The following is a 26,251-nucleotide window of genomic DNA, read 5'->3' as shown; positions in this document are numbered from 1 at the left end:
GAAAAATACAGCTAGTTTAGAATATAAAATTTTGTAATAAATTATCCATACTTCTGAATATAAATTACATATTAATCAATTAGAATATAATTTTTAGTTGCATTTTCATTGCAGAAATTTCATACTTATAGCATAAAAAATAGTGCTTATAATTCGCATTTACTTAGTACAATCAATAAATAAAAGGGTTACCTTCAGGATCAAGAAGTTTATCGATCCCAAGGTATTTATAAGCTATCTGAAAAGCATGCTCAAGACGAGAATTCTCATCTTTCTTTGTTAAGGCATCATAGTCAAATAAATTTGGCCTGCAGGTAAACCATAAAAATAAATAATTAGTGCATAAAAAAAGAGTATTACAAATCAATTTAAGTTGAAGGTGTTTATAATGACTGACATCAAACAAGATACCTGAATCGATGAATAAGAGCATTAAAAGCCAATCCATCGCTCCAACTTGTAGTAAAATTACGAATGTTAACCCCAGAATACCTAAAAATAATACATTTATATTATTTAAACATTAATAAACAATTTTTAGTTTTCATTTATCCTTACATAAAGTGACTATAAAATATGATAACATTCATTTTTAATATGAGCAGAAAAACTCATAAAAATGAATGAAATTTAATATTTACCCTGAAGTAGCATCACGACACCATGCTAATAAAGTTTTTTCTAAATGTGTCTGAGGAAGTTCATCTGAAGCCTTTGTGAGGACACCATGAACCTTTTAAAAATAAGAAAAATGATTACTGCATGTCTTTAATTAACAAAACATATTTAAATAAAACTATTTATTAACAAAAACACATTACCTGCCAATGTAAAATTATGCTCCATACCAAGCCCAATGTTAGTTTCTGGTTACCATCGACTATATCATTGGTGCTAATGTTGACCAACTTAATCTAATAATAAAAGTCAACAAATTTTTTTAAAAATATTAAATATAAAATAATAATTTATTATTTAAAGACTAAAAAAATTTGTATCATATATTCTTACATTGTTGTCTTGTAAAACTTTTAAGGCACGTCCAACATTATTAAGGTGGTGAACTCTCAGCTTTCCTCTTTCTCTTGGCTGCAATATTAGTCACATAAAATGTATCATCCACAATATACAGCAATAAAAAAAAATGACACAATTTTATTAGATTCACATTTCTATTTTTAGTAAAATGAATCTAATTCTAACGATATTCATATCTAGTATATCTTTACTTTTACTTTTGTTACTTAAAACAATCATTCCAACAATTCCAATTCTTATTCCAACATTATGTTTAACAAATAAAATAATAAGCCCTAGAATATATTCTAACTATTCATTTTAAAATGAAAAATAACCAAATATTGATTTTAGGAAATGAATTTAGAATTGATATTAGGAAATTTCATGAATTTAGGAAAATAAAGAAATCATTTATCAATAAAATTAACACAAAAATTCATTTTTAGAGTTAAATATTTCATAGCACTCTTTTAAAACTAATTAAAGATTTTAAAATCAATTATATTATTTTCCTGTTCTCAAATGTTTAATTACAGCAGCAGATGCCATACATTTCACAAGAACCAGAAACAAAATATGCGATTTTGAAGAACAAATCACAAGAAAATTCTAAATACATATTTTTAGATCTTTGGGGGAAAAACACTTAAAAATTTCATCGCTTTTAGAGATTACTATATTTATCTCATACATAATTACATGAAAAATACATATTAAATGAAGACTCACTAATTCTTTTCCACAAAGAACTTCCAAAAGACCCAGAAGTCGTGTTCCATCTCGCAAATCAAAAAATAAATCTTTCACTAATGGATGATTTCCCTAAAGAATATATATATATATATATATATGTAGTTAGCATCGAAGTAATAAATATAATAAACAATAAATAAAAATAATAAATAACTAATGAAAAGAAATTTTTACTCACTTTTCCAAGCTGTGAATTAATCCACTTAGTGAAAGTCTTTTTCTGTACATCCTCACGTTCATCTATAAAACAAAATAAATCATAATGCAACATAAAATGATCATAAAGCATAAATATTTAAAAATTCATGTAAATGATACCACATTTTTATAAAATTATACTGACTATCCATGAAATGCACATAAATATTCAAATTTCTTATAATAATTCGCAAATATATTATACAAGGTTTTATTTTAAATAATTAATAAATGAAACGGGCTGTTTTCGCAATTAAATATATGCCTCAATGAACCAAAGATTGAATTATTCGATCTAACCAATGTCAACTTCGGTGACTCACGCAGGTTTGGGAACCGTAAACAAAAAAAAATGTAAACAAATCCATCGGATAGGTCATCTGAGCATCAAGAGCATACATGCGAAGTTCCGATAAAACACATGCGACATTAAAGTTTTCAAAGACGGCGACACGACTTCAAATGATGTTAGTACTTCAATTGTGACGTAGAAATGTTTATAAAATCTAATCAGAAACGATTGGAAGGTTATTAAATGTACAATGATAACATTTAACAGTTCGAAAGGGTGTGGGATAGCCACTATGCATGCAGGAAATAAGAGTACGGAAAAGTGGTTTCGTTTCAAAATTTCTGTGTATGGCGCCGATAATGGTCAATATTTCAACTTACCAATATATTTAATATCCATTGTGCATGTGGTTTTTACAACCACTAATGATGAAAATAATAAGTTGGTGCACCATGTGCACAGTATGACATGCGCTTGTCGCGATCGCGGATTGTCTAACACAACGATCCCGGTGTAACAGGGTTACCAGAATTGATGAATTATCTTTGGCTTCTATTCCAAAACCGACAGGCCGGAAACTTCGAACATTCTCCTTCATTAGGCTAATCAAGAAAAACTTTCACAATCGGTTGAACTAAAATAGCTTGAGGTTTGGGCTTTTTTGAGGTAAAGTACTCTTTGGATTGGGTTGTTTTATTTGATGCGGTAAAAAATAAAAGCATATTTTATCTAGGTGACTACAAAGGAGTAAAATTATACACAAAAAAAATTCTTTTATATAGCTGCTGGCTAAATAAAAAAATTTTGAACAGCTAAAATTTTAAAAAAAAGGAACAATGCATACAAAAAAAATTTAAAGTTTTAAAATTTGCGAAATAACTATGTAAATGTTTGGTTGGAAATAAAAATAATCATTCAGAGGAAAAATCATATATAAAAATAAATCATATATAAAAATTTTATATTAAAAACATTCTTAAAAAAACTAAGATTTTTTTTATAAAAAAAGAAGTAAACTTCGGAAATTATACAAGATGGTAATTAATTATTACATTATTTTTCATAATACTTTTTTTTTTTTTTTACTTTTCGAAACGTGAATTTGTTACATTCATATCGGTTGGGAAATTTAGCCGTGATTCATATTTCTTCTTATTTCAAATAAGTTTAAGCTAATGTCATAATAATTATGCTGGTATTCTTTATAAATTAAATCACTAAAACAATAAAATACATGATTAATTGATATTCTGAAAAAAAGGAAGCATTATTAATTAATTTTCTTATAGAGGATTTATTTTGTTTCATTTATCAAGAAATCAAATTATATAAATAAAGATAAATGATGACATTGAATGCTCTTTGTAATAGTGAATTTGATACTTTTTATTACTGGAAAACAGAATTTGAATTTTATTCAAACAGAAATTGAAATTATTTTGCTATATTTTAAAAAAACCAATGGATTTTTTTTTTTTTTTTTTTTTTTTTTTTTTTTTTTTGTTGAAAGGCAATATGTAATAAAAGAAATAGAAGTGTAAAATGATACATTTCGAATAAGATAGATGTAAAGGTTAGGAAACGCATTATGCATAGAGGGAAAAATATAATATTCAAGCAGGCATTGCTGTTCTATTCCATTCATGTTATGGTTGTTAAATATGTAAGAGGAGGGGGAGGGGTGCGTTTGCGTGATCATTTTTCGTAGTAATTCCAAAGCAAATGAAACTATGATTATGTGTAGTTTCATTTAAATGTTTTACAGCTGTTATAGGAAAGAAAAGTTTCAAAAAATTAATAAAGAAATATTCAATCTTTGTTAACACTGTTTTATGATGCATCATAAATAACCATTTTAATCCTTAGCTTTCTTAATTCTGAAACAAACCAAGAAGTAGCATTAAAACTCGAGCCGATCTTGAAAAACGCAGTCCTATTTTAACGAACTAGTTTTAAAAATAAAATCATCTGAAATTGAAAATATGAAAAAAAAAAATGAAATAAAATTTTCAGATAAAGGAGAAGTTTATCTCAATGATAATTTTTAAAACGAGTGTTTACATAAAAAAAAAAAAAAAAACGCAAGTATTTATGAAAAAGAAAAATAAAGAGGGAAAAAAAATCACCGAACTTATCACCGATTGTTTAAATCACGTCTTTTTTTTAAGTTTTAAAAAATGTAAATTAAATTTAAAATTATCTTCGTTTTATTGTATTTAGTTAATAAACAACATGAATGAAGTTGTAAATCCGAATCAGATAAAGATATAATATAAAAAGATGTGGCCGTTTAAATGCAATAAAATAAAATAAAATCGAATGGGGCATAAGAGACTTTCTATACATAAGAATACGAACACATGAAAATACTGCAATAAAAACAAATTCAGAAGCTGCATTAATTGATCTTTTCTACAAAATAATGCATTATACGTATTATACAATGCTAGAAAAATAGAATAAAATAGAGGTTATAAAAATAAAATATTGAAAAAAATAATCGCAACTTCCTTAAATCGCATAGTAAAATGCTTATGATTCATCTTCTAATCAACGTTACATTAATACTGCCCGATAAATTTAATTCAGATTAACGATTCGTTTGAAGCTCTATGAGGATTAATATAGGATGAATTATATAAGTATGAGCCATACCGATGACGATAAGAATGTCTCAGTTGGCTCTTCCGTCTTCGAACTTCCACACCATGCCAGCAGTATATCAATGTTTTTATTGCAATAGCAATTAAGTGGTACATTTTTGAAACTATGCAATTGAATTTCTAATATTCCTTATAAAAACAACACTTTGCATATTTCATTATAAAAAATGTATGTTTTAAATTAAAATATATACATCAATCAACACATTTACCGTCAGCTCGTTTATAATGTCGTTATCGTATATATCTGAGAAAAAATATAAAGTATTGGAATTTGATTAAGTATATTAGTTAAATATTGTAAAAATTTCATATCATTTCAATAATTATTTAGCATTCATAAATATAAAATTACACCTATGTCCATAAATTAAGGATAATGCAAGTTCAGGAAAAGAAAGAGCCAGAAGCAAAACAAGTGTGACTTATTTGTAAAGCCTATTTATTAAACAAAAGGTAAAGAGCAAAAAGGTGCTATATGTTTGATGTCATTAAAAAAAATTGCGATTTTTTTTGCTCCCTGGAGCAAATTACCAAAAAAAAAAAAAATTACAAAAACAAATATCACATGGTTGGTATGATGGTTAATGCATAATATATCTCCCAGACGATGCAATACAATCCGTACAGCGCCTAGGCATGTTGAGTATCAAATTATCGATCTGATTTTGGGAAATATTACACCATTCATCAAGCAATACTCTCCGAAATTCCGGTAGACATGTAGGAGGTGGTTGACGGGCTGCAACTCGTCGGCCAAGCATGTCCCACACATGCTCTACTGGATTAAAGTCCGGTGAGAATGCTGGCCAGTCCATACGGTGATATCCTCCGATCGAAGGCATTCGTTTATGATGTTTGCACGGTAAGGACGGCCGTTGTCATCCATAAACACGAATTCTGCGCCCATTTCGCCCCGAAACAAATGTACATGTTGTTCCAGAATGACGTCTCGATAGATTTGGCCTGTCATGGTTCCAATTTGAACATGCTGGTTAGTTTTGGAACCCAGAATAATTTCTCCCCAAACGAACAATCCTGCACCACTGTAACGGTGTTGCTCAATGATGTTCTCTTGGTGGTAACGGGTACCTGGCGCTCTCCATATGAAAGTCTGGCGAGAATCAGACTGAAAGCAAAACCTGGACTCGTCAGAAAACATCACACAAACCCACTGTTGCGGTGTCCACAATGCATGCTCTCTACTCCAGGTTAACCAGCAGTGACAAGTGCATGACAGTGACTTCCAGTAAGTGCATATCTGACAGGTCTACGAGCATATAGACCAATCTGTCCTAAGCGTCTGTACACGGTCTGCCTTAAAAGTATCGTACCAGTGGCTAAAGAGAGCTGACAAGACAGTTCTGATGCTATACTCCGTCTGTTTCTTTTGACAGTAACTCCCAAATACCGGTCCTCATTCACCGTTGTAACTCGGGGCGACCTGTGCTGTAACATCTACTCCCATTACCATCATCTTGGAATCGTTGCTAAAACCTGGAGATGATACTCTGGGCGATTCGAAGTTCCCCGGATACTTCCAGCTGGGTACGCCCACATTCCAGACGGCCGATAATTTTAAAACGTAAAAAATCACCCAAATGTGTCCTTTGTGTCATAATTATGCGATTATTGCACTGAAAGACTTATAAAGTGCTTGCGAACAACGAACATCTTGTACATCAAAGCACTGCTGAAGACCCCAAGTGTGTACAGATCAGTCGACTGGAGGTTGGCGATGCTACGCAGCGCTTAGTACTTCTCATCCTTTGCCTCTCTTGTGCACCGAATGCTAGAACAAAGAGACAGATAGATTTGTCGATGATGGATTTCGTCTAATATTTTATATAAATCTATAAGTTTGGTATCAGATCACATTTCATTTCCATGTTATCGTAATCTCAGATAGGTTGGATCAATCAGTTGGACTAAGATGAATTGATATAGGGAGGGATGCGGCAAATCCTTAGTCTAAAATCATGGGTAACCATAATTTGGAGAGAAAGGTTTTTCGAAATGAGGAAGGTCGCAAATGTAAAAACTCATCAAAATTTAGGGACTGAATATTCTTAGACGACTATGACGCTTTATCATTAAATCTTATTGCAGGAAGCAAAAAGCTACCAGTTCATTTGACACTAGATAAATTTATTTATAAATTAGTCGGAGTTTTGTCATATACTCAGATTCTTTTTGTCCAATTCTTCTTCTGTTCTCCTTTGCATACTTTGAATGTATAACAAGAATGGTTATTGTAGGGAGGGATGCGGCAAATCTTCGAAGGTCATGGGTAACCAAAGCATGAATGTTTCCATCCTACTTTCCCATGTATATACATATAATGGCCCGATTTGTGCTTCGTAGCATGAAGTATGGATTTTGAATGTCTTTCTTTCTTCTTATTAGACCTAATACAGATCTACAATTTTGCCTATAAGACAACACAGTAAATTTCAGTTGCCTAAATAGTTGTGCTTTTGAGTTAACGTGTTGACATATGCTCTAATATACAGGCCAATAAATGCTCTTCTCTTTTATAGATTTGGTCAACAATTTAATACATGTCTATGATTTTAAATAGAAATCTATGAAACAAATTTCATTCATCCAGCTCTTTGCGTTTTAATTTATCATCACATGTATGCATAATATATGCTTCCTTTCGATTGATTTCGTCCATATTTTGATATCAAATCTACGAATTTGGTATTAAAATTAAATAACAAATTTTATCGCTATAGTTTATTTATCTTTTATTATTATCTTTTTATTTATAGCGTTCAGAGACAAAATTCCAAAAATATGCTTTTTGGACTCAGAGAAGTGTGAACTATCAAAAATTGTCAAAATGTCGAGATTGATTTATTTTGTCGTTTATATAATTTGTATACTTCGTATAGAAGAAATTAAAAAATAATACTTAGGGGTCGTATAAAGAGGAGAAATATACGGATACAATTATGCTTAATATAAGCATAAAGAGTGCGATTTAATATATGAATGCATATATGATTTTATTTACATTTAAAATGAATCTTTAAGAAGTAAACAAAAATTACACGTCACTTTCAAACACATTATATTTTATTTTCTCATATATTTTATAATGTATCTTTATGGTTATTTAAATTAATTCTTTAATTAATTAATATAATTTGCACATCGGTATACATCGAAGATGTAATAATGAAATTTGGGCGTGTAATCTAATCGACAAACTTGTATTTTCCACATAAAAAAGTGAAATACAACAAATAGTCAAAAATTCTTTAGTACTATGCAATCATGTTTTAAATTGTCATCGATAAGAGAATAATGTTTCTAAATTGCAAAATTATCTTTTCAGCTAAAAATTTATTTAGTATTATTATTTATTTCACGACTTTGATGTTTTCCAGTTTGAAATGCGAAAAAAACCGTTTTTGTATTATCTTAATTTTTTTTAAAAGTATCTATTCTATTATATTAATTTGCCATGCTCTTACATTGACTTGTGTAATTATTATTATTTGCTTTTTATTTACATTTATAAAGACTTATTGTATATAATTTATATGACTTATTGTATATTTCTTTTATAAACAAAGTGGTAATGAACAAAGATTCAAAATCAAAAGAACAAAGTGCAAAATTGTATCCATGTACAGTACACTCCCGATTATCCGCGGAATTGGGTGGCGCGGCCGCCGCGGATAACAAAAATCGCGGATAATCTGAAAAAAGCTAAAAGCGGGTATAGCAAAAGGGAAAACAGTCATTCCAACTTTGAAAAATCGTTTTATGTACATTAAAACGTAAAATAAACAGCAGGAAATGTTTAACTAAAGCTTAATATTTTAGTATATCTCTCAAAACTAACCTAAAATGCATTTTGTTAATGAAAACAGAAAAGTGCTTTGTACGTACGAGAGGCGACAAGGATACACAGAAAAATTAATACATATGTACTGTTTTAATACTGTAATGTATTATGTAATTACAAAAGCATAACTGTAAAACTGCACTTTTTTGAAGAAATCAGTCAAAAAAAAAAAAAAAAAGTGTGCGGCAGGCGCGGATAATCGGGAGTCTACTGCAGCTTGTGACATTTTCGAATTCTTTTCCGAATTAAGATAGATAGACAAGCCCACAAAAATCAATAGACAAGAATTTTTTTTTCGGAAATTCAAAAAGGTCTAAAACAAGGCATTTCATTAAATTTTGGAAATCGATTTCAGTCTAAAAATAATACTACTTTTCCTCATATACTTCCTTATATATATGCAGTCGGTAACCATCACTGGAAAAAACAATTGATGCTAGAAAAGTTAGCACATATACATCAGATATTTGGTTTAGAACCGCATTTCTATTTTAATGTTATACAAGCCACCTTTATCCACTAACTGGTTCGCCACAAATATTGGTTGTATCTAATGTCATTTAAATTTCTTTTGCATAACTTGATTTAATGAGTCCCGGAAAAAAAGTATTTTTAACCATCAAATTGTGATACACGTTAGAGCACGTCTTTTAATAGTCTTATACATATTATGTTTATTGTGTACATGAATCTTTTTAATGGAGTCAAGTCCCATCATCATAGTATAATAAAAATATATCTGAGTATATTCAAATTGCATGTTTACTACCATATTAATGCAACTTAAATTTTTTATTCCTAGCATATGTAATGTATATATTCCTAGAGGACATAATAAGCAGAATCTTTTTTTCCCCTTAGTTTTCAATAATAAATGAAAATAAAGTATTTTTGTTGAATATTTGATAAAATATTTTATCAAATATTTTATTTTATCAAATAATATACAATTGAATATTTGATAAAATAAAACAGTTTGAATTTCACTGCAACAATGAAAGCATCTTTCAAATTATGCACAAAAAAATTGTTTCTAAAAAATATGTACAATTTTTTTTTAAATTACAGGATAGCATCATCATTTTTGGCGTCAATAGAAAAAACACTTTTTAAGTCTTAAAATAATCTAAAATTTCTTTTGGAGTAAGTCAACCAACTGACTCTCCGACCCGCCACGAAGGCACACAAATCTGAACCATAAGGCTGAATGACCGGACCGCCGCAACAGCAACACTGGCGGGAACTGTGGTTGAGTCCTAAGGGCCCTCACCGGCCTCGGTACAACCCTCCATGAAGGAAGTACATCCCGTCATCGATGAGAGGAGTCAGATCCCCCACCTATTTGTGTACTCTCCAGGGTGGCGAGATCCAACCACCATGCCGAAAGCATCTCATCCTCATTTCGAGGTGCCTCCCGGGGGGATCTTTTGAAGTAAAAATATTTTCGAAAAGTACTGTGGAAAAAATTCAATTAAATGCGTATTCTTGATCTCTAAAAAATATTTTTAACTTTAATTTAGACATTCAGTATATAGAAAGCCAAAACACACATTTGCATTTGCATTCATTATTATTAGCAATAGTAGAGATCAAATAGCGAGGTAATAAGGAATAATTTGAATAAAGGTGCTTTGAACAACTTCCAAAATAAAAATAGATAGTAAATTCCACATCCTTATTCGTACTTTTGGAGCATTTAATTATAGCTACTGTATTTATCAATTCCACCGAATTTAATGACTAATTTCATGACTCAGCATGCCTGAGTTAGCAGACATATTTCTGAAATTAAAATAAACTAATCATGCAGAGCAAACTTCCTACTAGCATGCTGAGAGCTTCTTTTAGAAGCTGGAAAGAAATGAAAACAGCAGGAGTGGCCTTCTCGAAACTTTCTCGCATCTCGAGAGGTCTTAACTCTCTCCCTTCGCACAAAATTGTGGACCTTGGGTAGACCCGCGAATTCCTTGCAGGGCGGTGATGGACGATAATTATGAAATATAGTGATTTTTGAAGCAAGTCTAACATGTTTACTGAATCTATAGCGAGAATATGTATTTCGGTCACTTTTTGCTGGCCTATTGACACTATAATATGAAACTGTAATTAAAAAATAATATGTTGAATGTCTTTGATTCAAGTCATTGCATAAATTATTGAGTTTACGAACGCGTGAAAGTGCAGACCGGCAGATAGTTAACCCTTTGTTGAATTTGGTTCTAAATTTATAGGTATCTATATTTTAGATGCTAAACAAGCGTACCAAATTTAATTTACCTAGCTCTTTGCCTTTTGCAATAATCGAGCTCACTTGTATTCGAACAAACAGCCGGACAGACTGACTGTTAATAAATTTCGTGCAAAATTTGATTGAAATCTACAAATTTGATCGTAATTCCATTTGCAGAATTTTGGCCATTTAATCTAAAGCGTTTTGAGTTTTCGCTTCCACAGACAGACAGACATAATGCCAAAAATGTGTTTTTCGGATTCAAGGAAGTCTGAAACGTGAAGATTTAAGTTCGAACTTTTTCGTCGATTACAATTAATCGTATATGAGTAAGTAAAAAGTAATTAAGTATTAAGTATTAAGTAAAAGTAAAAGTATTTAAGTAATTAACAAATTAATTACAATAAAAAAATGGCAACGAATATTTCAAACGTACTATTTATTGAATCTGCAAAAATTATATGACAAATATCATATTGAATTAACAAGTTAATTGTATTAGTTTTTGTCCTTTTTATGTTCAAACATATTTTTCCTCTATCTATTTTTGTTCTATCATCTAGCGTATGAATTTAATCAGAGATATTAGTAAACTTACTGAGTTAATGTTGATTGATTATGTATATTTAAAAAAAAAAAAAAAAAAACGTACTTCTGAATTTTTAGGAGATAAATTTCCTCAAATGTGTCATTGTATTCCAGTTTAGAGATTCATATAAAAATAGTTTACAAATCAAGCCTTTTTAAAATTAACTTTTCCTGTTACATTTAAAAAGAGAAGTTTTTTCGTCATTCTTGTGAATTTTCAGTTCGATTTAATCATCTGTTGTCAAAATGAATCATCGTAAATTGTCATATTTTCTTGTTTTCCAGGACATATCATGGCATCTTTTTCCTCTAATCGTGGGATTAATTTCAGTGATTCAGCGTTTTGTTTAAAATTAGCTATTGTTCTTGCGTGATAGATTGCTACAAGTGTACACGCAAAACGAATATACAAGAGAAAATGACGAAGCTTTTAAATACAGCTTTGCATGAACAGATCTGAAAACAGAGAAGGAAAAGCGAACAAAACATCCATGAAATATATCTCTCTAAAAACAACACACACACATAACACCTGATCGCTTTAATATTCAATATTCAAGTTTTGCATCACAGTTTAAAAGCAGAAGTATTTTCCGCTATGTGCTTATCGGAAAATTCATTAAAATATACCAATTACTTAATTTTGAATATCAAAATAAGTTAATAAAAAAATAAAGTAATATAAAAAATGAAATTTGCTATCGCAAATTTCAAGTTATTATTAACAGTATTTTTTTTAAGAGAGAACATTATTTTTTTAAGTCACGTGGTATCAATCCAACAGAAAATCATCATATTTTTACATGACTCATATTTCGCAATCATCAACATTTAGAAAATGACGGTTTTTGACCATCTCAAAATTAATCGAGCTCTAATTTTTTTTTCTCAAGGCTAGAATTTTTTTTTCGTGAAAAACCAGTTAAAACCCGTTTTAAACAATCACGTGACTATCAGATCATGCATGTATCGATATTTAGAAAATAATGAGGGTTTTTTTTTTTTTTTATATATATATATATATATAATTTTATATTCCCATTTTCTTCTCTATGCTTCTTCGGGCGATAACTTCTTACGACCTTGCCCCTAATTGGCCAAACAGAAGAATCGGGTACGTGACGGATATTTGCCCCAAGTTGTAACTTTTTGTTGGTGATAAGGCGCAAACCTTCATTATCATTTTCTAATAACCCTAAAAGCGAAAAATTTTTACCTCAAAAGCGATAAATTGCCAATTTTCTGCCCGAGCAATTTGAGGCTTCTAAAACCCCAAACCAAAACCACATCATTTTCTAACATGATAATCAACAGGTTTAACAAGACGGATAAATAGTGAAGATTTAAAATTTTTATACATACTCTATACAGTTTTCAAAAGGAATGAAGAGAATTTCTTCATTCATTGATTTTCAGAAACTCATAACGTAAAATGGCGGGATACAAGAAACTAGGAAAAGACCGCTTTTGACTGCGGTTGATGTTTAATATAAAAATTATTTGCAACAGTATCAGTTTTATGATGGTTTGTCTGAATGAAAATGCATTTTACGATTGGATTTAATCTCATTCGAAAAGTATAAAAATGTAATAAAGTAGGTGACTATAAAAAAGAACAATAAGTTGCGTGCAAAAGCACATCGAGAATCCTGAAGTGAACAATGTAGCTAATCAAATATCTGGTAATTAACATACAAAAAAAACCTGTTGTAAATAGAAAAAAATTAAACAGAAAACAATATAGTTGACTAAATTTGGTAAAAAGTTTTTCGTATATCATAGGAGACCGACGAGAACTTAATGATGCCAGATGTAGTTTATTAATTGTTACTTTTTTTCCCCTAAATTTTTATGTTCTGCTTCATTCTTTTATTTAAAATCGAGGAATGTTGAGAATATTACTTCAGCTTTTGCAATAGCATTTTTCGGTAAGTGCATTATAATAACAAAATTTGTATATATATATAAGCTCCAGAAAGCTAATTGCTTCAGATATTAAGTATTACTGAATTCAAAAATTTAAAGAAGATAGCAATCAAGAAATGAAAAACGCTCATTAGTAATTAAGCTTTATTTTAATGATTCTACTTTTACAGTTCCATAAAATTTGAAGAGTCATTATGTATTCTTTCTATCATTATTTATAGTCTAGCGAATTAATTTTTTTGGTTCTTTACTAAGCAGCTAATAATATTAATAATAAACTTACTTTAAAAGTAAGCAGAGATCATTAAAAGGTTTTGCAATTTCACTTCAAAAACATTTTTCAGGGATTTTCTTTTTTATTCAAAGTAAGAAATGCTTCATGCGATTAATTTTTCCACGGAAAGGAACAAATAATTCGTTCTTTAAAGAATTCTTTTTATTGAAGAGCTTCGCCGGATACTGATTCCTACGCAAAAATTGTGCGTCACGGTCTGAGGAATTAAGTGAAGTTTGCAGACGACACCCTGTATAGTTATCTACAGTAACTACTAAAATACAGTAAAAAAAAAGGGGGACAGTTCTATTTATCCTTTTTTTACTTTCTTGCACATGCAGTGTAGAGAAAAAAAATTTGAACTCGAGATTTTGACGAATTTGCAAATTTTTAGCACGAAAAGCACATTTTTAGAAAATGTCCATCTGTCTATCTGTGACAAAGATGAATCAATAACGCTTTGAACTAAACGGTTGAAATTTGGTATACGGTCTTTACATCTAATTTGCAGATTTCTATCAAATTTTGAATAAGATTTGTTCAGAGGAAGTCCGTCTGCCCGGTTGTTCGGCATGATAGCTACAAAACGAAGAAAGCTAGATAGATAAAATTCGGTACACAGATTTAACATCTATAATGTGGAAACCTGTCAAATTTTGAGCTAAATCTGACTAAGGGTTGACTGTCTGTCGGTCTATGCTTTCATTAACATGTAAACACGATAGTTGAAAAGCGCGATGACTCAAATATATTAAATGTGGTATGGTGTTTTATAACTACAAGTTCAGTTTTGTGTCAAATTTTTATTTCAATCGGTGGAAAAAAGTGCATCTAAATCACAACTCGGTTTTGTGGATTCTATTAACGCATGCTAGGGATTAATCGCCAAATAACTCGTCAGGGAAGACATGATAGATTCAGTAAAAATGATAAATTCAAGCCAAAAGTTATTATTTTGTAACTATTGAACGCCAATGCTATGCAAGGCGTTCTCTGGGATAACATCTTTATTAAAATACTAGCCGCCTTTGGCGGCCAGCCGCTTCGCCAATCTTAATGTTCGTTTAAATTTTAATAACTAAATATTTTACGCAATTCCTACTTTAATAGATTCTTCATCAAAATATTTTAAAACTTCAAATTTTGATAGTCATATAATTCACTCATAATATTATATCATATAATTCACTCATAATATTATATCATATAATTCACTCATAATATTATATCATATAATTCACTCATAATATTATATCATATAATTCACTCATAATATTATATCATATAATTCACTCCTAATATTATAAAGGCCTTCAGTCATAACGTAATATGTGTCTCTCTAATTTTCTATTAGCTCTCGTAGAATTTATACTTTAAATTAAAGTGGAAAGAATTAATCTGCAATTAATATAATAATATTTTTTACTGAAACAAAGCATTTTTTATAATATGATTACTGATAACAGAGTCACTGAGTGTTTAAACTTTATGGGCACTAAAGAATATCTTTCTTAATTTATGTAATATCTCAAGAATTTGTCAACAAAATTTTCTCAGATTCATCATGAACAGATCCATTAATTAACAATGTTTAATTTTAAATGCATCAAACACTAAGAAAATAAAATGAATCGTTTAAAAGAATCGGTCGAAAACAGGTTTTAAAAAACTACTTAAAAAACGATGTACTTAAAACTATAAGCATATACAAAAAATATATAACTAACGTAAATACAATTTAATTGCAAAAGCATGCAACTAACCTAAAAATAATTTAAATCAAGAATCATCCGTTGATAATATTGTCAACAATCAGAACACAATGCGCATGCGTGAATTTCCAACGCCAGTTACGGTAAAGCAAATCCGTGAATTTTTCTACGCCAGTTGGGGTAACGCTATGCAGATTAAACATTTTTAATTTCCTTTATTCTGCGTTATTTTAATTCAAAAGTACTTCAGAATGAATCTGAAAGATTGATTAATTAACAATGTTTAATTTTAAATGTATAAAACATTAAGAAAATTAACAGAATCGTTTGAAATAATCAGCCGAAAAATGTTAACCCTAGCCTCATTACTGTTGGGAAAAAAAACTGAAGCCTTACTCATTTGGCGGCGGGGAAAATAGATTTTTTTGGCGGGAAAGTTAGTTTTTAATTAATAATTAAAATTCTAATTAAAAATTCAAAAAAGGGACCCCATTTGCACATTCCCGATCTCTACGGTATACATGTTCCAAATTTGGTAGCTGTAGATCAAATGGTCTTTTCTGTAGAGCGCCAACACACACACACATTGAGCTTTATATATAAGTATAGATATAGATATCCAAGAAAGTTCTGGGGACACGCCTCCCGCTGGTTTTCCTATCGCACATCCGACTTGTATTATGTGTTATAAAAATAATGTTAAGATTTTTCACAGACGATTCAGCACTGACTGCAATGATAATGTTTATTTAAAGAACATTCCATAAGCATGTTCCATAATAATAAAGTCACACAGATTTTTATGGCTCTTTTTCAAAAGTTCTTCAAAATGAAAACAGAAATTTAAAAATAATATTGGACATCTCGATTTTTAAAATGTAAGATTTTATCTTTATTATTTAAGACGAAATAAATAAAAATCTTCTTCGATCACATCTAGCTTAATGCAAATCCATAATATTTCAAGGAAAACGATAATTAAAAACTATCAGTGTTTATTAGCTCATTTAGAAAGTCACATATTTATAGTAACTAGAAGTTTTGTCAGCGTCACTTTATTGGAATATTTCTATTTATTTAATAGAAACTCTATTTATTTATAGAAAAAGAAATGGTTCTACTAATAGAAACAACTATTCATTCAAAAATTTCTCAAAAACAAAACAAACGAACTCAAAAATTTCTATTTCCTGTTTAATTTTTTACATAATTTCCTGTTTAATTTGTTACATAATTAAATAGTATCTAAAATATATACCAAGTGTAAATAATGCTCTTCGCAATAGCATTATTGACAACTATTGAAGGTAAAATAATATTCCAGAATCGCGATGACAGCAAATTCTTCAGAGCTTTTCTTTAAATTTTCAGTGTTAATTCTAGATGAATAGCAATAATTCAATAATTGTTTTAATAGCAATATGATGAAATTCTAAACCGTTATATGAAACTCAAACTTGGACTATCTTTTAATATTAGAGAATTCATACATATTATATAACGAAGCAGTAAATCTGAATTAATCTTAATATTTAAAAAAGTTATTTAAATACGTTTGTATTTGTGCATATATATATATATATATATATATATATATATATATATATATATATATATATATATATATATATATATATATATATATATATATGTTCCGCATCTTTTCTAAACAAATGAACTGAATTCAACCAAATTTTACACACTTATTATTTCAGACAAGAGAAAGAATATCGACAAGTTTTTAAAATGAAAAATTAATTAAATATTCAATTAAATAAAAACTAATCGAAATTTTCCCATTTTATCTGCTGTATCTTTGGAGTAAATTAACTCACAAGTTTATACAATTTTAAATCCAAATTTTGCTTTTTCAATCATCCTAATTTAATTTCCGTGCATTTCTCCCTTCAATTTTAATTAATTTTCAAAGTCTAGACGATTCTGAAGTTTTTGATATAAAGGAGTTTTATCATTAGTCTGTTACTATGAAACGAAGAGGAATTGAATTACCTTGCATTTATTTTTTGATATTAGCTTTATTTTTAAATACTTTTGGCAATACGTTTTGCATTAGTTTTAAAAAATAATAAAGTTTATTTAATTAAATAAAGAAATATTACCATTAAAATAACCTGTTATCTTTATTTCCGTGTTTTCTACAAATTAATGAATAAATACTTAAGTTATTGAGCAGAGTGTAGGAGCTTTGAGTAGTGAGAAATTTAGAATAGCGATTTAATACTGCCTTAAAGAAACTTATAGTTCATAGCTCACATTCAAATGAAGGTAAGGAAAATAAATTTTCTGCAAGCAGATGAAAAATGTTGGTCGACAGTAGAAATATTGCGAGCGCTTGAATTGAATGTTTTCATTTAATTAACTATTTCATTAATTATCTCAAAAAGTTCATTAAGACCTTTTTTATACCTAAAATTTTAAATACTTATCTTCAAATATAATTCATAGAAAAAATTAGCTATCATCGGTTTTTTTAAATCGTTTGATTCAATTGATATTCTTATTTAACTAAAAAAATGTTTCAGACGATAAAAAAATTTCGTGAATTATAATATTTTATGCAAAAATAGTTTTTACATTAAAAATATTAGAAATGAAAGTATTTTAATCTTCAATATTCCCTTCTTATATATCAGTCAGTTTTGAAATAAAATTGTCTTATCCTCTTATCGCATTGGCATGATTGTGAATCAATAATTCATACCGGATTTCATGAAATGTCTATGAACTTCATTCTAATTATAGCGAGTAAGACTGAAGGTATAATGCAAATTAGTAGTTTTAGATCACCTTTTTTGTATTTTTATAACAAATAGAGGCTAGTTTTATGTATTATAAAAAGTAATCTGATAATACATAAATTAATAATCATGGTTTTAAATTCGTTCTTACATGCTTAGTGAATATGTAAATAATCTACCAAAACACTGAGAAATGTTCTTTTTTCTTTTGAAAAAGAATCGCTTGCTAAAAGTTTTGGATTTCTCTATTATTTTAATTTTAAATTAGATTAAAGTCTGATACGTGGATTTAAACATTTATTAGAATAATTTAAATAATATTTCATATGCAGATAAAAAAATTAATGAATTTAATTACTTTTTTAGCTTTGAACGTTTTTGCAATACAATAATAGAATGCATTTTGATACAATGATTAACTCTCATCAGATTTATAAGAAAGTTAAAAACATCTATACATACATTTAGTAACATTGAAATTACAAATAATGATCGATCATTATTTCCCAATCAATTTAACGTCTACACTATGATAATAAAACTGTTCATATATCTAACGTCATTAAACAATATTTGGTTTGATAAAATATTAAAATGTGTGCATAGCGTCTGTATATCCAGAAGAAAGCAGAGATATTTCTAAAGATGTCAAAAAATGACTCCAGCAAGCATCTCAATGCTAGTAGATCCATTGAGTAATGTAATAAAGCTACTTTAAAAAAGGCCATATATTTCAATTAATATATTTTATGATTAACAAATATATTCTTAATCTGTTTTAACAGCGCCTTAGCTCGCATATTTAGTCACTTCTATAACAAATTTAAACCGATATAGTGACTTTCCTTTAAAATATATATAGAATATACAGAATAAACGCATAGTTTTCGTCTGCCCCGGGGGGGGGAATGCATTGCTCGAAAAATATTATATTTATATAAATATTTAGCCACAAAAGTAAAAATCCACAACAGCATATTTTGATTTTTAAAAAAAACAGAGATTTTTGCTTTTTTAAGCTGCATAAAAAATAACGACTTATTTCAAAACCAGAGAAGTTATAATTTATTTCTAAACAAAAAAGCATCATACAAATATAAAAACAATTTTAAAAATTGAATTTAACTTCAAATCGCATAGATTTTGCATCACAAAAGTAAATGTGCAAGCAAATATAAAGTAGGAAAAAAAAGGTAAGTTTCACAATTTTTTCCCGCAAATATTAAATTTAGTAATGATTAAGATAGCCTCTGATGTTAATCACTGATTAACATTAAATTCTCTAAAATTTGTGAGAAAGAAAGTTTTCAGCCATTCTTCTTGAATATATTGAGATTAGTTTTAGTTTTTATGTTTCGTTTTCTAATTTGCCAATAACGTTAATCTTAGATTCTAAGATGCAAAACTGCTTCGCCTCCTTTTTAGAAATTTTTATTATTGCCCCCTAAATATTTTTATTATTGCTTTCAAAAAGAAACTTGGCTTATACTGACAAGTATATATATATGTATTGATATTTATGAATTATACATTATATATATATATATATATATATAAAGAGTATACTCTTCATAGAAAAAGTACATTTTGCGTTATGAGGAGTTTATTCGTCAGGAGTAATAAGTAGTGATAATTTGCAGTTGGAATTACAATTTTACTAAAAACTCAAACATATTCGTAAATTTCCAGATGTTTAAAATATTTTGAGGTCAAGTTGAAATCAAAGGGACAAATAAAAGATTATTATACGGTGTACCATGCTTTGCTCACTACCATTCGCTAACAGCAAATTAAAATAATAAATTAATTCTTATGTTTCTTTTATTTCAAATGCAAAAAATGTATGTTAGTTTAAGTAAATAAATAAATGCGATTACTGAAATAAAAAAATAAAAATCATTTTATTACAACATAATTTCATATTACGCATACTGAGTGTTTGACGAGTACACTCGTCATCGTTAAATTTTTGCGACACAATTTAGGTACGTATTTTCCGAAAGAGTTAAATGGTTAAGAAAACGTCATTTCCTTTCGACGTTTGAGAGTTTTCGAACAACAATGAGAAACATGAAAATGGGGAGGGAAATCTAATCTGAAACACGCTTCTTCACCGATACAGTGAATAAGTGGTCCAAAATCATCAACTTCGTACTTTTAATTACCGAAAACAGTTGCGCGCAGTATACTCCCGTTCTTCCAAATTTCATCGTGGAACCTCTCTGTAGCTCGAAAAATCTGAAGATGTTATTCCAATTCTAAATATATGTTGCTCAATATTTATTCTGCAGTACAAGATTAAATATCTGTTAAAACATCTGTTACTTACCTTACACTTCAATGCTTCGGCAATCCAAATTAATGAGTCAAACACCCATTACTGTGTCTAAACTCTCTTTGATCAAAATTGTAGTTTGCTCTTTTGGAACCACAAAACGTATGTTTTTTATTGATAGCTCTATTCCTTCACGACACCATCGTTAAAAATTAAATATTAGTTCTCTCATTTATTGTGCCATGTATTCAACGATAGAGAACAGAGCCTTGAAAGCATAAAAATGTTCAGAAACTAGTATTAGTACTTTATTCTAATGTTTTGTAACCAGGCAATATTAGAGTTCACCATATATTTCAAATTTTATGAGTGATGAATGCACTATAGTACGTTCAAAAAGTCTCCAAACCTTTTTAATATTTTTCAATTATGGATTATGTCCTTTTTCGCAAAACATTTTGTAATAGATTGCTGAGAATAGGCTTCATCTAGCCCAAACACGAGTAGTTAATGCACGTAGCTCGTGATTACAGCATTCAAAATTTCCAGTCTTTGCGATGGCAAAGTCGTCAGTGCTCCGTCACATTAATATGCCAGTCGCAGCTCCTTGCTTATCATCCTGCCAAAACATCATATTTCGTTATTTTCATATTTAGATTATTCCCCTGATTTTGTCCCAAAGGTTTTTCCTTAGCATGAAGAATTTACTTGAGAGACACATTCTCGAGTTTTCAAAAAGTGTAGCGAAATAGATATTTGAGGATGGTACAAAAGGTAGCTTGCAATTTGCATTTACATTTTTATACGGACAATGGCAAAAATGCTTTGTTGCACAGAACATTACTTCTAAAGAAATACCTCAAATAAACAGATTCTAACTGTATTCATTTTTTCGTAATAAAAGCAGTTCTGGAACTTTTTGAACATAGATATTATAAAAAAGATCTGATTAATTACGTTAACTAGCACCGATTCATTATTTGTGTTTTACAATAATATTCAAAGATACTTATTTCATCATATTTCTATAACAAATTTTTAAAAAATGTGAAAATATTACATTTAGTGTTTCACATTTAAAATTGAGTATTTTAATATTTTTGTCCATATTTATAACGTAATTACACTTTAGTTCCCTACTATTATGTCGGTCAACTAGAAAATAAAACTGGAAATTGAATTCACCAGTATTTTTGGTTAAATTTACTTTTCAACAACAAACGTGTCCTCTTAAGTACTCGAAGTTAAAACTTGAACTAAGCAGTGAAAATGTGAACCCATCAACCATTTCGATGACGTCACCAGCGACAATTTTTTTAAATTAAAAATTAGCAGAATGCTGTTATGAAAGCTTATTTGAAAGGATGTTTAAGTGACCAAAATATGCAGCACATGTACATAGAATTATTAGTTTTTGGCACTGGACCAAATTACTTTAAACATTCGACATCTGAATGTAGATAGGATGAATTTTTAAATAAAGCTATCACCTTATTTATCAAGAATTTAAAATGATTGGAGATTTTCCTTTCGGAATCAGGAAAATCAGACAATTCCTTAATACAATGATATAGATACAATTGCCATCAATTTATATTCAGAAAACAAATTGATTAAAGCATTATTTTTAATTTTAAAAGAGGTTATCCTTACAATTATGTAACTGGTGAAAATTTAATCGTGAAATGTGATTTAAAACAATTCATTAACATTATTATTGTTAATATTGCTAACGTTGTAATGCAGTTAAAATACAAAATATAGTTGCAATGCCAAAAATCAAGAAATACACTAAAACTTTTAGTTCAGAATATATTTTTCCACTGTAGATAAAATTATAAAATGATCTGAGTTTCAATTCAACAATATCAGCCAGTTTCAGGACCTAAAATCAATGAATAAAATTCCATAATCCAGTAAAAATCCTCATACGAAAATTAATTAATTATTAAAATGCAATTTAAAAATGACTAACTATTAAACGGGAAATTAAATATATTGGGGGATGGGAAAAACCAAACTTAAAAAGCTTTTTTTAAGTAAATTATACAATATAAAACTAAAAGATGTATTGATATAATTTTCAAACCTTAAAAACCTGAAGTACCGACTTTTTTTTTTTTTTTTCCATCTTTACGTTCAAAATTTTATTCTCGTCTGCCAAAGAACAATTCTTAAAGAAACTCAAACGATACTTTAAAGTTAAGAATGTTGTTTCAAACGATCTACTTCGGTGATTTTTACCTTATTGTTAAGAAACCAGCAATAAAATTTATCCATTCAGGAGATATGATTTATATTTCTTTCAGTCGATAAATAGCTTACAAAGGAGAATAGCAAAATAAAGGAAAATTGAGAAGTGACAGACGAAAAGATTTCCTTAAATCAAGCCCGGAATAAATGTGAAATAATGACGTCATTGAAAGGTGAAACGAAGAAAATGTGTTGTTCTTCGTCACGCTTCCTGAACGCTTGTCCTTCGCTTCGTCTATTTTATTTGTTTGTTTATTCAATTTTCTTTCCGGTAGTGGAATACCTTTTACACATCTTCATTTGAATTTACTAGACAGTACATGTAACAATAAAGATTTTTTTATTGTGTTCTAAAACGTAAAAAAAAAAAAAATACTCAAGTGGTATAACAAAGTTCACGGTTGAAATATAAAGTATAAAATAAGACGAAATATACAGTTAGATGTAAAACGTAAATTATTTTATTTATTTATTTGCTGTCTGGGTTTACTTTCTGTTTTGCTTTGATATCAGGCATTCCTGTTTTAGGAAGGACTGTTTAAGAGGAATCAAACATTCCTGCTATCATTTTGCCACTGCTTTAACAGTATTATCAGTCACACTTGTTATTATTTTGCCATTGCAGGGGAATAGCAAAATTTTATGAGTTTGGTTGAAATTAAAACATCATTTAATGAAGTGAAACAATATTTAATCGGTTTTTAAGTTTAATTTGTTTTTGCAGTTTTCTAATAATTTTATTCAGCATTTTAAGAACATTTACTCCTTTAAAAACTGTTTCTTTCCAATTAGTATTATGTTGAGAAATTTTTAAAATTAGAATTGTTTTTTAATAAATATTCATTAATTTTTTAGATAAAACTGATTTAACATTCAATACATATTTTATAAAAAATATGTAAGCCGATGCCTCTTGGATGTCATAAGATCAGGAGTTTTCAATCCATGCCATATTAGTGATAAATAGCCCATCCTTAATAATAAATAACATTAATCTGGGATATATTTTTTAAACAAAAAAATTATTAAATATAAAATGGTGCCCTTTTACTAAATTAAATCAATATTTATTATTCAAATGCACATATACATTTTTTTTTTCATTTTTGGAATCTACGGCGGTATCCAAGTCGCCATATGCAGCTTTGGTAATAATATCAAAATGAATAATGATTAATTCTAAGAATTTGAATAATAATTTGAATTTAACTTACATTTGAAATTAATGAAGATAAAACCTAAGCATATCGAAATAACATTACAATAAAACAAGTTCAAAAAACCTCACTGATAAAAAAAATAATATTAGCTACTGCATTTATTACCCATTGATTATTACAACATAAAGTATATTACTGTTTTATAAGGATTTAAATATTTTATTTACAAATATAATTAAAATATAAAAAAGTAATAAAAAATAAAAATAAAAAATGTTTTATTATTTGATTATAAATATTCCATATAGAATGCATAAATCTTAATTGGGAAATGCTTTTATGATAGTACATACAGTGGCTCAAAAAATTGAGAATACACTTTACTTTTACTACATAAATCCGACTTTCAATATAAATAACACATTACCGGGAAGTGCAAACATCTGTTTATTTTTACACATAACAAATGATTTAATTTAGAGTAAAAATGAAGAAAAATCAACGAAAAACTTCTAAATAGAGAAGTTGCAGAAGCATTTTAAATAAACATACGGAGAATTTTGTCTCAAAAAATTGAGAATACACCAATAAAATTCTTGTAATATCTCGCATAGATAGCACATGTCAGTATTTAGTTGCATGTCCTTTGGCTTTTATAATGGTTTCTAAACGTCGTGGTACCAATTCGACCAATTTTTGGCTGTATCTGAAGATATTTTATCCCATTCTTCTTGCATCACTTGTTTTAAATGGGTTTTGTTTCTAATTTTGTGTTTTTGGACCACTGCTTCGAGTGTGGCTGACAGATATTTAATGGTATTGATGTCGGGGTACTGTGATGGTGTGTGACGCTGCTGTTTACAATGAAATAGACACCATATTTTGACGTAATGTTCATTCTGTTTGGGGTCTTATCCTACTGGAAAATGAAATTTCCATCTAAACCCAAATTTTTAGCACTTTCCTTTAGATTGCTGCGAAGTATATCCAAGTAATTCATATCGTTTATAATGCCATCTACAAAAATTAAATTTCCTACTCCGGATGAAGCCATGCAACCTCAAATCATGACCGAGTCACCATCATGTTTAACTGTAGGACGTAAATTTTTTGGATCCAAAGCAGTATTAGGCTTTTCCATACAGTACGATGGCTGTCACTGCCAAAAATGATGAGTTTTCTTTCATTACTAAATATGGCTTTCTTCCAAAGGTTTTCAATTGATGAGTTTTTGCAAACTTCAAATGATTTTTCTGAATTTGCAAGCTGGTGAACGGTTTCTCTCTAACAATGCGACTTTTATACACAGCTTGTCTAATGGAATTTCGCACAGTTTCAACAATTTACACTTCTGCCTATCATTTGAAAAATTTCTACAACAAGTTGGATGAACCATATGGTCACAGCAATCTAAAGGAAAGTGTTAAAAATTTTGGATTAGATGGAAATTCCATTTTCCAGTAGGGCAACGACCCTAAACTGAATGCACATAACGTCAAAATATTGTGTCTTTTTCATTGTAAACAGCAGTTACCTACACCACCACAGTCCCCCGACATCAATGCACTTGAATATTCATGGGTCATACTCGAAAAAGTGGTTCAAAAACACAAAATTAGAAACAAAACCCAATTAAAACAAGTGATGCAAGAAGAATGGTATAAAATATCTTCAGATTGCACCAAAAATGGGTCGAATCGGTACCATAACGTTTAGAGGCCATTAAAAGAGCCAAAAGACATGCAACTTAATAGTGACACTTTGTTTTTATGCGAGATATTACAAAAATTTCATTGGTGTATTCTCAATTTTTTGAGGCAAGATTCTGCATATGTTTATTTAAAATGCTTCTGAAATTTTTCAGTTTAGAGGTTTTTTGTTGATTTTTCTTCATTTTTACTTTAAATTAAACCATTTGCTATGTGTAAAAATAAAAACATGTTTGCACTTCCCGGTAATGTGTTATTTATATTGAAAGTCGGATTAAGAAGTAAAAGTAAGGTGTACTCTCAATTTTTTGAGCCACTGCATATATATATATATGTCGTACAATAAATAAAAATTGGAGAATTCGAGCATTGGCTGAGAAGAAATACATTTTTTTTATTGAATTCATTATCTTTTAATATGATAAATCCGAAAATACGTTTTAAATAAGTATATCCGTAAAATTTTTACATAAAAGATGAGTTTTAAAATTTTATATTAATGATATGACTATAATAAGAAATATACTAGAAGAACCAACTTAAATAATCTCAGTTACATCTATGATGGTTTCTCTAA

The 26,251-nt window shown here is 28.9% G+C and overlaps 1 protein-coding gene across 7 annotated transcripts in view; it reads right to left on the bottom strand.

Annotated features, from left to right (window-relative positions):
• LOC129966737 (dystrophin-like) overlaps positions 1-26,251 on the bottom strand; it is a 249,446-nt gene that overhangs the window by 154,040 nt on the left and 69,155 nt on the right. For 6 of the 7 annotated variants that reach the window (XM_056081284.1, XM_056081279.1, XM_056081286.1 and 3 more), the window contains exons 2-8: positions 1,952-2,013; positions 1,750-1,842; positions 1,012-1,089; positions 822-914; positions 642-733; positions 412-492; positions 193-308 (exon numbers count right to left, since the gene is read on the bottom strand). In XM_056081284.1, the coding sequence (XP_055937259.1) occupies positions 193-308; positions 412-492; positions 642-733; positions 822-914; positions 1,012-1,089; positions 1,750-1,842; positions 1,952-2,013 (615 nt within the window). Of the gene's footprint in view, positions 1-192; positions 309-411; positions 493-641; positions 734-821; positions 915-1,011; positions 1,090-1,749; positions 1,843-1,951; positions 2,014-2,643; positions 2,753-26,251 lie in introns of those variants that run through there. The other variant, XM_056081283.1, reaches the window with a different exon arrangement.

This window comes from Argiope bruennichi, chromosome 4 (assembly GCF_947563725.1).
Source record: "Argiope bruennichi chromosome 4, qqArgBrue1.1, whole genome shotgun sequence".
NCBI classification, from domain to species: Eukaryota; Metazoa; Arthropoda; class Arachnida; order Araneae; family Araneidae; genus Argiope; species Argiope bruennichi.
The sequence above is the reverse complement of the archived record's forward strand: the minus strand, read 5'-3'. Positions and strand labels throughout refer to the sequence as shown.